The sequence below is a fragment of the Lactuca virosa genome, chromosome 5 (assembly GCF_052849685.1).
Source record: "Lactuca virosa cultivar CGN04683 chromosome 5, Lactuca_virosa_CGN04683_v6, whole genome shotgun sequence".
In the NCBI taxonomy this organism is placed as follows: Eukaryota; Viridiplantae; Streptophyta; class Magnoliopsida; order Asterales; family Asteraceae; genus Lactuca; species Lactuca virosa.
The window spans coordinates 105,487,501-105,500,448 of NC_136430.1; the positions used below are offsets into that span (position 1 = coordinate 105,487,501).

Genomic DNA, 12,948 nt, shown 5'->3' on the forward strand with positions numbered 1-12,948 from the left:
AAATGCATGATTTTTTTTAATATGCTTTTGCTTGATTTCACAAAAAAGGCATTAATGTGACAAATATGTTATTCAAATTCTAGATACAAATCCACAACAAATTTTCCATCTGCAACAACAAAGGTTGATAGAATTGATTATAAATTAAAAGAGTAAAGAAGTGTTGGAATTTACACAGGAGGAGCTCTCTCCAAGGGGAGAGGAAAATGAAACTTCTGATCTTCTTATACTAATATTTAATATGCCCAAAATACCCTTCATCTGATAAACTTCCACCATTACAACAAAGCTTTCTAGAGGAGTTGGAGAGAACAGTTGCCCTACCGACATTTTAAGACATGAAGAACAGTCATGTTGGAGATCTTTTAGACATATATCAACATCTAAAAACAACAAGTGATGTCAATTTTGCTATCCTTATGAGTCAAAGCCATGAAAAAGGTTAGTTTTTTTATCCAGTTATGCATAAATAGTTTCTCAATATATCTAGTTTTGATTACATTTTTGTATTTTCTGGCTTAATGTGGTTTGGTTTTTTTTGTTTATGTGCCTATCATATGTTTTGTTTGGATATCTATCACACCCACCATTTTTCTATTAATTTAAATCGTTTTTGGCCATGAGTTGATTTTTTTTAACATTTCATGTTATATATATATATATATATATATATATATATATATATATATTTGTTATTTTTTTTTTATGCTAACTAACAGATGTGAAAACTTGTAGCCTATTGGGAAACTTTGGGTTCATCGTCTTGGTCTATGATGATGGTCGTTTACTATATGTGAGTATGCATGTGACTGTATGTGTGAGTAAGTATATGACTGTTTGTGAGTATTTCATGATAAAATCCCATAAACAACAACACATTTTATTTGTTTGTAATAATTAGCAATCCATTTTCAACATGGACTGGAAAATTAAAATTAAAATATTTTTTATAGCATCCTACTTTCTGTAAAATGTCTTTTAAAAAGGTACGTTCTACACATTTTTAAACAATGACCATTTTTTTTAACATGGACCATTTATGAATTTGTTTTTAAAGGAATAATTTTTATATGTGTTAGTATTCATGTCGTTTAGTGTGTGTGTATGTAGGTGATTGAATATATAATTAAGTATATATGTGTGTGTGCTGTTGTGTGCGTGAATTCAGTGATATCCTTCAAATTTTTGGTTAGAAACTCTCTCGGATATGAGTTCTTATAATATTTTGAGTAGTGATCCTTAATAAAAATAATACATCCTAGTAAATAAAGTAAATAAATAACTATGAAGGGTTATCAATCACATTTTTTAGTAATAAATATTGCCATAATTATGTATATGCAATATTTTGTTCGCAATTATACTAAAATATTGGTTAATTGTTGTTGAATACTCAAATTATCCCTTAATTGATACCTATTATTTTTTCTGAGAAATGTTAGATTAATTTTTATCTATTTTCAATATTTATTTATTATACATAAGATTCACTCTCGTTCAACTCCTTTTAATATTATGATTTTATTTATTATACATGTTTTTTTAAAAATCTTGCAACCCGAGATTAATGATTATGCTTTCGAAATTTAAATATGATTTTATTTTTTCAACCATGTAGTACACTATACTCAAATGTATATAGCAGTGTATAAACTTAACGTTTTATAAGATATTCAAAACATAGTACAAACTTATCATTTTATAGAATATCTAAACATGCTATTTTTTTTATAAATTTTTTGTTTGCCTCTGAAATATAAGTTTGAAAAAACACTATACACATATCATTTTATCTAATTATGGATAAAATTGCAAAAATAGTTCCTGTGGTATGCATTTTTTTTGGGGTTTTAGTCCAAACCTCGACTCTTTTGGATTGGTGGTCATTTTGGACTAGTTTGTATGTGAAAATGGTCCCTCCGAAAATTGAAATGACTAAATTGCCCTTGTGATATATTTTTATATTTTTTTCTATTTAATTTAATGTTTTATTAATAATAAAATGGAGCCCACACCCTATTCTCTCTCTCTCTCTCTCTCTCTCTCTCTTTTTGCAGCACCCACATTTGACGATCATTTTTCTCCCCCGATCAAACCTTGAAACCACCATTGTTCTCATGAAAATCGAAGTTGTAAACCAAAATAAGAACCCAAATCAACAACCCAAATCTCGAACCCATTTCTCCTTCTTCACACCCAAAGCTTTGATGAGATAAACCAACTCCAAACACCCTTCTTTTCATTCAATTTTGTTGTTTCCATCAAGAAGAAGAACAGGAGGCGGCTGCCTCTTCTACTTCGCCTGTCTTCTCCTTCGGGTGATGGCCAATTCCGACGAGACTTCGAGGCAACAGCCTCTTATTGCTCCACCCTTTCCACCTGTCGATCGTAGTCACTGAACTCCCCCTGAAGACTGTTGCGATCGTTGCTGCCTTTCCTCCTTTCATCCTCCATTTTCTTCTTCGTTCCCTGGCCTGAACCCACCACCGAAGTGGGTGTTTCCCTGGAGAAAACATCGGAGGCGGCAACCCCCTTTTGATTCCCCACCTTCGCACCTTCCTTCCGAGACAGAAGAAGCGCAGGAGTTACTTAAGCAGCCCTTGCTGCTTTCGTTACCACCCCCGAGCCTTCCCTGTCACTGCCTCGTTCATGATTAGCCTTATCGATCAGATGAAAACCAAGGATCCGAGGTCCCTTTTCCCGTTGCCGGCACCATAAGTTGCCCCCATCAAGTATGCCTATTATTCTTCATACCAATCATCGAATTGCTAATAAGTACTGAAATCTTGCAGATTATTGTCGGTGATTCAATGTTATTTAGGCATAAATCTTGCAGAAGTGGAAGAGAAGATAGATTGATGTATGAGATTGAAGAAGATGAATGTTGTGGTATGTATTTTGGGATGTAGTGGCCGATTGAGAGAAAGAGAGAGAGAAAGGGGGAGAGATAAGGTCACTGAAGCTTTCTCCATTAAGTGTATGTGTGTATTGATGAAGAAGATGAGAGACCACAATGTGTCTGTATGTGTAAAATTGTCTGAGTTTTAATTTTGACAAGAAGCTGTGTGGGTTTTTTTTAGGAAGAAGATGATTATACACGAGAGAGAGAGAGAGAGAGGTGGACCCATTTTTATATTTAATAATAATAATAATTTTAAAAAGTAAAAGAAAAATGAAAACTAAATTCATTAAGGGTATAATAGTCTTTTTAGTTTGGACAGGGACCAAAATTGCATGTAAATCAGCCCAAAAGGACCACCAATCCAAAAAAGTCGAGGTTTTGACTAAAACCCCTAAAAAATGCATACTACAAGGACCATTTTTGCAATTTTGTCTTTTGAATAAAGTATGTAAACTTAAATTGTGAATATTTGCTTAAATAAAGAAGCACTAGCATATAAATCTGAAAGTATATGTGTAATATAAAGTTAAAAATATGGTTGTGAATGTATAATCTTTTGCATTAAACTGTGAATTTTATATATTAAGCTGTAAACTTTATGTACTGAACTGTGAATTGACTGTATGAAGATGTAAATTATTAATAAATTTATGTTAAATATTAATGATTTATGTATGAATAATTTGTATTACTTTTCATGTGAACATATTTATTTTTCGTGTTATATAAATATGTAAGAATGTATTAGTTTTTATAATTATTTTTCATTAAACTCTAAATAAGTAATTTAATTGGTATATTAAATTATGAATATAGTATTTAAGCTATCAATCAATGATTTTATATACAGATCTGAAAGGAAGGATGGTGGTGAAGGTGGCACAGGTGGTTTGTGGTGATGTTCGGTAGTTGGTGGTGGTGGTAGAGTTTAGGTTTAACTTTAAATATGTGAATTAGTGTATAGTTGATTGTATTATGTTATGTTGTGAATTTTATGTATTAAACTAAAAATGGACTGTATTGAGTTGTATATTTTATATAGATTTTGTGTTAAAATATAAATAAATGCATGCATGAAAACATTAAACTGTGTATTACTGAATTAATATGTTCATTAAACTGTGAATATGTTTTATACACGATATATTTTTTTAAAGAAATCTATAATTTAGAAAAAAGAGAAGATTGAGTTTATCAAGACATAAATCTATTTTTTTTTTAAATTTTGTATATTTTTCTGTAAAAATGAAATGGTATGTATTAAAAAGAATTATCAAAGAAATGAGGACTACAATTTTTGTTTTATTAAGCTGTGAATATAACTAGAAAATGCCATTAAATTTAGTATTAGTCAAACAGTGGTCCGACGGCTGTCCGACAACGAGTGGCAATTAGTTGTGAATTAGAGATTATACGGTTTGTTTAATATAATATTAACTAGTTTATAACCCGTGAGAACCACGGTTACAAAATAAATTAAATTTTCATAGTAAAAATTCAAAAATTATTTATCAATTATTTTAAATAAATCATTAATTAAGAGATATACCAAAAATTTGAAATTATTATAACTTCAAATTTAACATATAATTAGAAAAAGTAAATTTGAATTTGAAGTATTGCCTAATATATCTCTTTGACAAGTGACATAATATTAATGAGGAGTTGTATTAGAGTGACACATGTCAAAATGGAGATTAAAACTATTCTTTTATTAGAATAGAGAGAAGATATATGTTATAAGTCCAAAATGCTCTTAATGAAAACGTTTAAAAAAATGGTTCTTAAGGTTCGTAACCTTTTTGAGTTCTGATTTGACCACTCCCTCTCTCTTTTTCTTTCTTTCTCTCTCTCTCTCTCTCTCTCTCTCTCTCTCTATATATATATATATATATATATATATATATATATATATATATATATATATATATATATATATATATAGCTTTCCTAGCATGCGCACGGGTGTTCTTTATGAAAAAACATCATAAATGGTCCCTGTGGTTACCCAAAATCTGAAGTTTAGTCCCCGTGGTTTAAAAACCTCATAGATGGTCCCTGTGTTTTCAAAACTTTTGATGTTTGGTCATTTTTGCTAACTCCGTTAAGTTTGTCCGTTAACTGAAGGGTATTTTCGTCATTTCACCACCACAGGGACCATTTATGATGTTTTCTCGTATTTAAAAAAAAAACATAATTAAATATATAAAAGGTCTCTCTTTCTCTCTCTCTCTATCTCTCTCTCTCTTTCTCTCTCTCTGTTCGAGACATGAGCACAGAACCTCGGCCCACTTCTCTTTTCTTCACCCTCGTTTTCCCTATATAATCATTAGCACTACCATCGCCCAACAAATGCTCAAATTCTTCGAAGAAGATGAAAAAAATGGAGCGGGATTACCCACAACAAGATTACACCTTCTATGATGGCGACAGTTCCACTTTCGCCTCTACCGTTGCTGCCTCTGCTTCTGTTTTTTTAGATGTGATCGGGAAATCGAAGCTGTGGGATAAGGTTGAAGATCAAGATTCCAACGTTGATGAGTTGTTGGTGGTGATTGGTTACAAAATTAAGTCGTGTGATATGGCTGATATTGCACAAAAGATCGAGCATCTGGAGGGTGTTTTGGGGAACGATGATGGGTTATCCCAGCTTGCTTCTAATTCTATTCATTATAATCATTCAGATCTTAAATCAATGATTTGTGAGTTGAACCCCATAAATCAACCACCTGTTATCGATGATTCGTTTGTGAACAACACCGCCTCTGTAACTCGGTCGGTTGTGGACTCATCTTCTGTCTTCGTTGATAAATCTACAGAGGATCCCCGAAAACGCAATTGAAAGGAAATAAGATCAGTATGTTTCTTTGTTCTGTGTTTTAACCCATGACTGATTCCTTACACATGGGTATAAGCGATTGATTCAAAAAATCATAAATTCGTTTTTATGTATATATTTTTATTTTCCTTTATTGTACATTTTTGTGTATTGAGTCCACCTACAATTTGGATTTCAATTAGAAGTAAAAACAAAGATTCCATGGTAAACTTCTTAATCTGCACACCAACTGTTTGTGGAAATTCCCCAATGACTTTAATTCGTTCACGCCCCAACCTGGTTGTTTCTTGTTTCACAGCTTCACGATATGGAATTAGACATCACTTTTCAAAATTATCAAAACCTAGCTATTAAGAGAAACTAAAACACATGATAGAGAGAAGGGGATCAATGGTTTCTTGCGCGATGATGGTGGTCGTGGATGATGATCAGATGATCAAGGTGGAGAGATGTTTATGTTTGTGTGTACGTGTTTTAGAGAGAGAGAGAGAGAGAGAGAGAGAGAGAGAGAGAGAGAGAGAGAGAGAGAGAGAGAGAGAGAGAGAGAAAGACCTTGGATATTAAATTTAATTTAAAAAAATAAAAGAAAAGAAAACCTCATAAAAGGTCCCTGGATAGTTAAATGACAAAAATACCCTTCATTTAACGGTGGAAAGCTAATGGAGTTAGCAAAAAGGACCAAACATCAAAAGTTTTGAAAACACAGGCACCATCTATGAGGTTTTTAAACCACGGGGACTAAACTTCAGATTTTGGGTAACCACAGGGACCATTTATGATGTTTTTTCGTTCTTTATTTTCAATTTTCTTCTTTTTTTCTTTCATTAATACGTAAACTCTTTTTTTTTTCTACAAACTCTTTGTTTTTTATTTGCTTGCTGTCTCTCTTTTTTTTTTTTTCATGTGAAGTCATCAATTTTGAGCATATTCTCCAAAACAAAAATTAATCCATGCATATATTACCCCTCTTTAGCCTAAAAACAAAACCAAAAAAGCAAATCAAGAAATAAACTCGCCGGTTTTTTTGAACCGGTTTATCTTGAACCGGTTTTACGAAAACCGAACTGGTTTGTATAGGTTCGGATTATTTAGGTGGTGAACCGTTAGAACCGAACCGGTTTAGGGTGAACCGTTTTTGTCTTTGTTGACTTAAACTGAACAGGATCTAAAAAAAAACCGGTTTGTGCACCTCTAGTCCATACCTCAACTAGGCTGGAGATGAAGTTTCGGTATCTTGATCCGGTTTTTAATTGGTTTTTCTAAATTGATTTATGTTATGATAAGTTTGATATTTTTGGTTTTTTAAGTGAAATTGAGTTGTAGAAATCAGTGTTTCAGTTTAAGAAAACGATTGGGTTCGGTGATAGTAAAAAAACCGGTTTCCAACTTTTATTAAAACCTAATCCTAATTGGCATTTCGATTTTTGTTAACCATTTTTTTTGGTTTTTGTTTTTTTTTTTGGGTTAAAGAAAATCAGTTCGAAATGTGGACCTCTAAACTAGGCTATACCCACGCTTTTTTTCACCAACCCAAGTAAAATCCGTCCCATGCTTTATGCCTAGTCGAGAGGCTTTTTAGTTCAAAAAACTACAATATCTAGTATGCAATACATATTTCATCTATTTGTGCCTTACAACATACTATTATTTTCTAAAAATTTAAATGTGATGAAAAAGAAAGAGGATGTATATAGCATTGTACTTGCATTCATCTATACTCTTCGTATCTGATTTTCGAGTCTTATATAACATGGTAAAAGACAATAAATATTAATGAATGGAAGGTACATACGAAAGACGTAAACGTGTAAAAATTATTTATAGATAAACAGAAGGCTGAATAAAAGATGTATTAAAAAATAAGGATAATGAATTGTTGACTAAGTGTTGGAACACAAAATATACAAAACTCGACCATCCTTTTTACCAAGTTTAAGAAATCATCTTTATCCCAAAGGAGAGATGCAAAGGTCATATCTGACAACTAACAAGTTGCAACATGCATATGTGAATTATTTTTCGATATTTCAAAGGTATAAATACAAGTGTTTGTTTTCCAACAATTTAAACTCACGGATATGGGAGAATTAAAGCAATTTTTAGGTCTTAATATTCCATGATCAAAAATTGGCATCTACATTTAACAACATCAGTATGTGAAGGAGCATCTTGAAGATGTTAGAATGTTGGCATCTAAACCTTTGCCTAATGGAACGTAATACAAAATATAGACTTGTCATTCTCAAGGCATACAAGATATCATACCTAGTACATGTCACGACTATATGATCGATCCCACAACATAAGAATAAAACACTTAACTCATTTTCTTTAGCTCATCAATAGAAGTAAGACACTAAGCATTCTATGCCATACCATGTTTTATAGGCACAAACTCTTTTCTTTCATTTCAACATCTTGAATTTCTTCAAGACTACACGTACTCTGGCCGAATCCATTGATTTACTTAGATTTATCTTTATAGATCTTTACATTTAGTGTGTATGTTGCTTCTCTCAAGTGTTTCACAGCGAAACAATTCTTAAGCCAAGCTTTTACACTTCATAAAGTTGGTGCATCATTTCCTATGAGTTTTATATCATCCATATATATACAGTACAATGGTGACAATAATGTTGGGTGACAACAAAACAAGTTAAGCACTTCAAAAAAAATTTCAAACAAGCTTCGGTGAAACTCGCATAAATAAAACTTATGAAAAACGTAATTGAAAAAAAAACACAATATTTAACGTGGTTCGATTAAGGTGACCTACGTCCACGGGCGATCAAGAGAGAGAGAGAGAGAGTGAGTGAGTGAGAGAGAGAGAGAAAGAGAGAGAGAGATAAGATCTTATTAACTTTCTGGAACTATTACAAGCACTCAAAATTATATCTCACTTTGAGCTCTCACAAAAATCTAGCAATTTTACAATGATGGGGATATAAGCATATTTTAAGCAAGCATGAGAAACCCTAATTCTAATGGGTCAGGCCCATTTATAATTAGCCCATTAAGGGGATACTCTAATTTCCAACAAATCACGGAGTGCCATGTAAACGACTTTGGAACCTTCAACCTCATGAACATCAACCATACACATGATGGAGCATCAAGAACAATAATGGATCATTAAGTGCTACCATGGCGTGTCATGATGAAACCTGCCATCATGATGGCACATCAATCATCTAGAGTATCCACATTAAGCATCTTCAACCTTCTAAGCGACAATGAAAAATATTGATCATCCTAGTGAGTCTCGCACCTAAATGGTGCACCAAGGAGGCATAATGGCTTACCATGTACCTTGGTGGCACATCATGCTTAAGAATGGCACATCTACATCTTAAGTGGTGCATCCTTGCTTCTTTGTTCATCAGAAACACTTCAATAATACTGAAACACAACAAGGAATATAATAGTGGCGCATCAAGCACCAAGGTGGCACACCTTGATCAAAGACGGAGCACCTTGTGCGTGGATGGCACACCTTATATACAATGTGACACCAGTCAAATTTTGGTCAAAAATAAATTGATCAATAATCGTAATTGGGATGAACCAAGTGGTAGATTTTGTAACAAGGTTTCCAAAAACATAAAGAACACTGAAATCCGAGTTATAACGAAGAAGTTATGACCAATCGAATATCCGCGTCAAAACCGGTAAAACACTGTTCAGTGTAAAAAGTGAATTTTTGATAAAAGGCTTTTTAGCCTTAACAATCTAAATGAAACTTGTAGAATATTTTAAACCGAGAATGTTCATAAAAAGAACGTCAAAATCTGACTTCGTATGAGGAAGTTATGATTTTTCGAAGTTTCGGTTTAACAGTACACAGCTAAAAATTCGAAATATAAATCGATCGATATTTAGCTGACGCAACTTAAACGAGAATCGAAGGTCTCGTCAAAAGAAGCACAACGGTAAAAAGACAGACGAAAACGGATGTCGGATGAAGAAGTTATGAATTTTTAACGGATTCCCGTCCCGGTCTGTTTAAAATAATAATATTAAAAATAAAGTCAAAACCAGCCGACGAAGTCTAAACGAAAGTCGTAGAGTATGATTTTACCTACGCGTGCATATAAAGAACGTCAAAAACGGAGCTCGTATGCGAAAGTTATGATTTTTGCAAGTTTGTGGCACGAAAATCAAGAAAATCTTGAAAACCGGGCAATTTCGCATGCAAGGCTTCGGACACGTCATCATCACGTGCGAACCTCCACGTGTCATCTTCTGGTTGGACCGCAGTTCACGTGTCACCTTCTGAGTGGACCACAGCCGAGGTCCAATAAGCTTCGGACAGCACTCGCAAGAGACACCCCGGAGATGCCTTCGGACACCCCCCTCGCAACGTGGCATTCTCCCATTGGACCGAAGGTTGGTCAAATCCGAAGCCTACATCTGTCCGAGGCACGTGCCTCGCACCGGGTCCGATCCGCACCGCCTTCGCAGGAGCTGCCGCGTGTCCTGCTGACTCGCCTTCGCCTCGCCAGCTGTCCGAGCCTCACCACCTGTCCCCCTTCGGACCGCACCCTCGCACCCCTATATAAAGGGTGCGAGACTCCTCGGCTAAGAGGACTTTTTCACCCATTTTTCACCCAATTTCACATTTTCACCCCCTCGACTTTCTCACGACCCCCCAAGGCCCCGGTATCGTGTCTAAAGCCCGAAGCAAGCCCCAGAGCCTCGGAATTCTCGAGAATTCATCCTCTCTCCTGTCGAAACTTTGCCCGGTTTGAGCCGGTTTCTCGTTAAATAAACTCTTTACGGGAAACGAAACGCTGCCCGAATCACCGCTTATCAAAGTGAATTCATACCTCTATAATTTACCTTTTCAATGGTTTTTAAATGCTTTTTAGGGGGGGGGGGGGAATACAAGTTTAACACAATATTAAATTGTGTTAATAACTGTATGTGATAATAATCACACAAATGTTTTCGTATGCTTTTAAGAATTATCAAATACTTTCAAAATAACGTGAAGCCATGTTAAATCTTTAAAGTCATGTAAAAACTCCGTTAAAATTATTTGAAAAATGTTTTATAAGCTATTTCAAATTATAAATGCCAAAATCATGTTTATATATGTATAAATATATAAATAAGACTTGAAGGGCTTAGGACTAATGAATTATCTTATATCCTTTTCCTTGTTTGGATGTGGAATTAAGGTTGTGTTATTTGTCCGAAGGTCGTTTCCTTCTTAATTATATATATATATATATATATATATATATATATATATATATATATATATATATATATATGAGTCTAAAAGGTTACTCCTTTTAGTATCATTACCTTTGTATCAGGCTGAGCAAAGGTGATATTCCATGAGAATTCATGCTAATTAGATAGAACATATAAATTATAATAGGTATAATTTATGATTCAAAACTAAATATACAAGTATGATTCACGACTGTATACTTTCCAAGGAAATTACCAAAATACATTCAATTATACCAAGATATGTATAATACCTTTAATATATGAACAACATATTAAAGAAGTAAAGATACATCATACCTAGTTTGCATTAACAAAGGTACTATATAGAGTACCAGGGTTAGCAAACACGTGGTAATGCCGGGTTTGCATTAGCAAAGGTACTATACAGAGTGCCCGAGTTAGCAAACACGAGGTAATAATACCTCCTGCTGAGTTTGCATTAGCAAAGGTACTATACAGAGTACCCGAGTTAGCAAACACGAGGTAATAATACATTCTGCCGAGTTTGCATTAGCAAAGGTACTATACAGAGTACCCGAGTTAGCAAACACGAGGTAATAATTCATAATTCAAGTATACTAGAATACACTGTTTTACAAGAAACCAGGGTTTTGATTCAAAACAAATCAAGGGTTTACACTTATCAAATACATGTTTGGAAAACTAAGAATATACTGTCAATCATTATTTCAGAATGATTGGGTTTTCAAAACTAATATACATGTAACGTTTAATATGCTTTTTATGAGACTCTATATTCAGGTTGTTTAATTCATTTTAGACAACATAGGAAAGTCCTGACATTATAACCAGAATCTCCAGCCGGGGATCGAAACAAGTGTGTGTAGATCTATATCGGGATTGACAACCCCGCACTCAGGCTGCTAGCTACAGTTAGATGAGTGACAATTGTTATCACCAGTTTAAACGCCCACAAAGCGTTTGTTTCAAGCCATCAGTCATAGTATGGTTATAATAACTACTCATTAAAAAGATATTAATAATACGTTAGTGTATAAACAAATAAACGAAAGTACACCTTCAAAGTACCAGTTTATAAAATACAAAATACAATGGTTTAATACAGTTTTTATTAACACCTGGTGGAGCCAGGTACACTCTCAGTTTCAAGTTTTCATAAAGGAATACAAATATAAAACAGTAATACAAAGAGAACGGTTTATGGGATTAAACCACTTATCCAATGGAACTTAGTCACTCAATCTCGGTAAACTAGTTTAACATAAAAGACCTTTAGTGGTTAATTCTATAATTCCTTAGTTATTACATCATAGTTATACATAAGTAATGTTCGATTGACAGTGAAGTGTGTGACTTCCGCCTTACTTCCTGTTCCTTGTTTGGTTGTGGGCTTAGGGCAGATACACCCAATTGACTGTCCATTCGATATGGTGTTATGTATAATCAGTATAAACTAAGTAATTACAGAGGGAAACTATTGAGGTTATCAGTTAATCACCTCAGGAAATATAGGATTTCCTGGAGAAACCAACGAACTTATTCAAAGAACTTAGGGTATACTTAACAGAACTAAAATACTTATGAACTCACCAGCTTAAATGCTGATATACTCTTTCCAAATAACTTGTATTCTCAGGAATCCAGTAGACAGGTACACTCCAGAAGCGTTTGAGAAGACTACCTAGTACCGTACTGCAGCTCTTGTCTTCTACTGTACCTACTTTAGTGTTTGAATATGCAATGTTTAAACACTTATGTAAAACTTATACTTATTAATGCAATGGTTGTTTGTACTTTGATTACTATGTTACATGTGTTGTGATACTTACCTTAAGTCCTCCGCCCCCGAACGTTTCCGCCGTTCTGGTTTGGGGGTGTGACAGATTGGTATCAGAGCAGTGTTTATAGTGAACTCAGTATATCAGTCATAAAAGATATACAACTATAAACCGATTGGGATAAAAACACTCTGACCAAGAGTTAT

General features: G+C 33.9%; 1 protein-coding gene and 1 long non-coding RNA gene across 6 annotated transcripts in view; both read left to right on the top strand.

Moving 5' to 3' along the window:
- Nucleotides 1–3,948, top strand: part of LOC145113677 (uncharacterized) — a 4,653-nt gene extending 705 nt beyond the window's left edge. The window contains exons 3-5 of one of the 5 annotated variants that reach the window (XR_013710826.1): nt 1–441; nt 736–821; nt 3,753–3,948. The exon at nt 1–441 is cut by the window's left edge and continues 158 nt beyond it. This is a non-coding gene — a long non-coding RNA (uncharacterized LOC145113677). Of the gene's footprint in view, nt 442–735; nt 822–2,792; nt 3,315–3,752 lie in introns of those variants that run through there. The other 4 variants (XR_013710827.1, XR_013710825.1, XR_013710829.1 and 1 more) reach the window with 4 other exon arrangements.
- Nucleotides 3,949–5,285: 1,337 nt separating this feature from the next.
- LOC145111577 (DELLA protein GAIP-like) lies at nt 5,286–5,744 on the top strand. Its single transcript, XM_079047845.1, has one exon. The coding sequence runs from the start codon at nt 5,286–5,288 to the stop codon at nt 5,742–5,744; it is 459 nt and encodes a 152-aa protein (XP_078903971.1).
- The last annotated feature ends 7,204 nt before the right edge of the window (nt 5,745–12,948 follow it).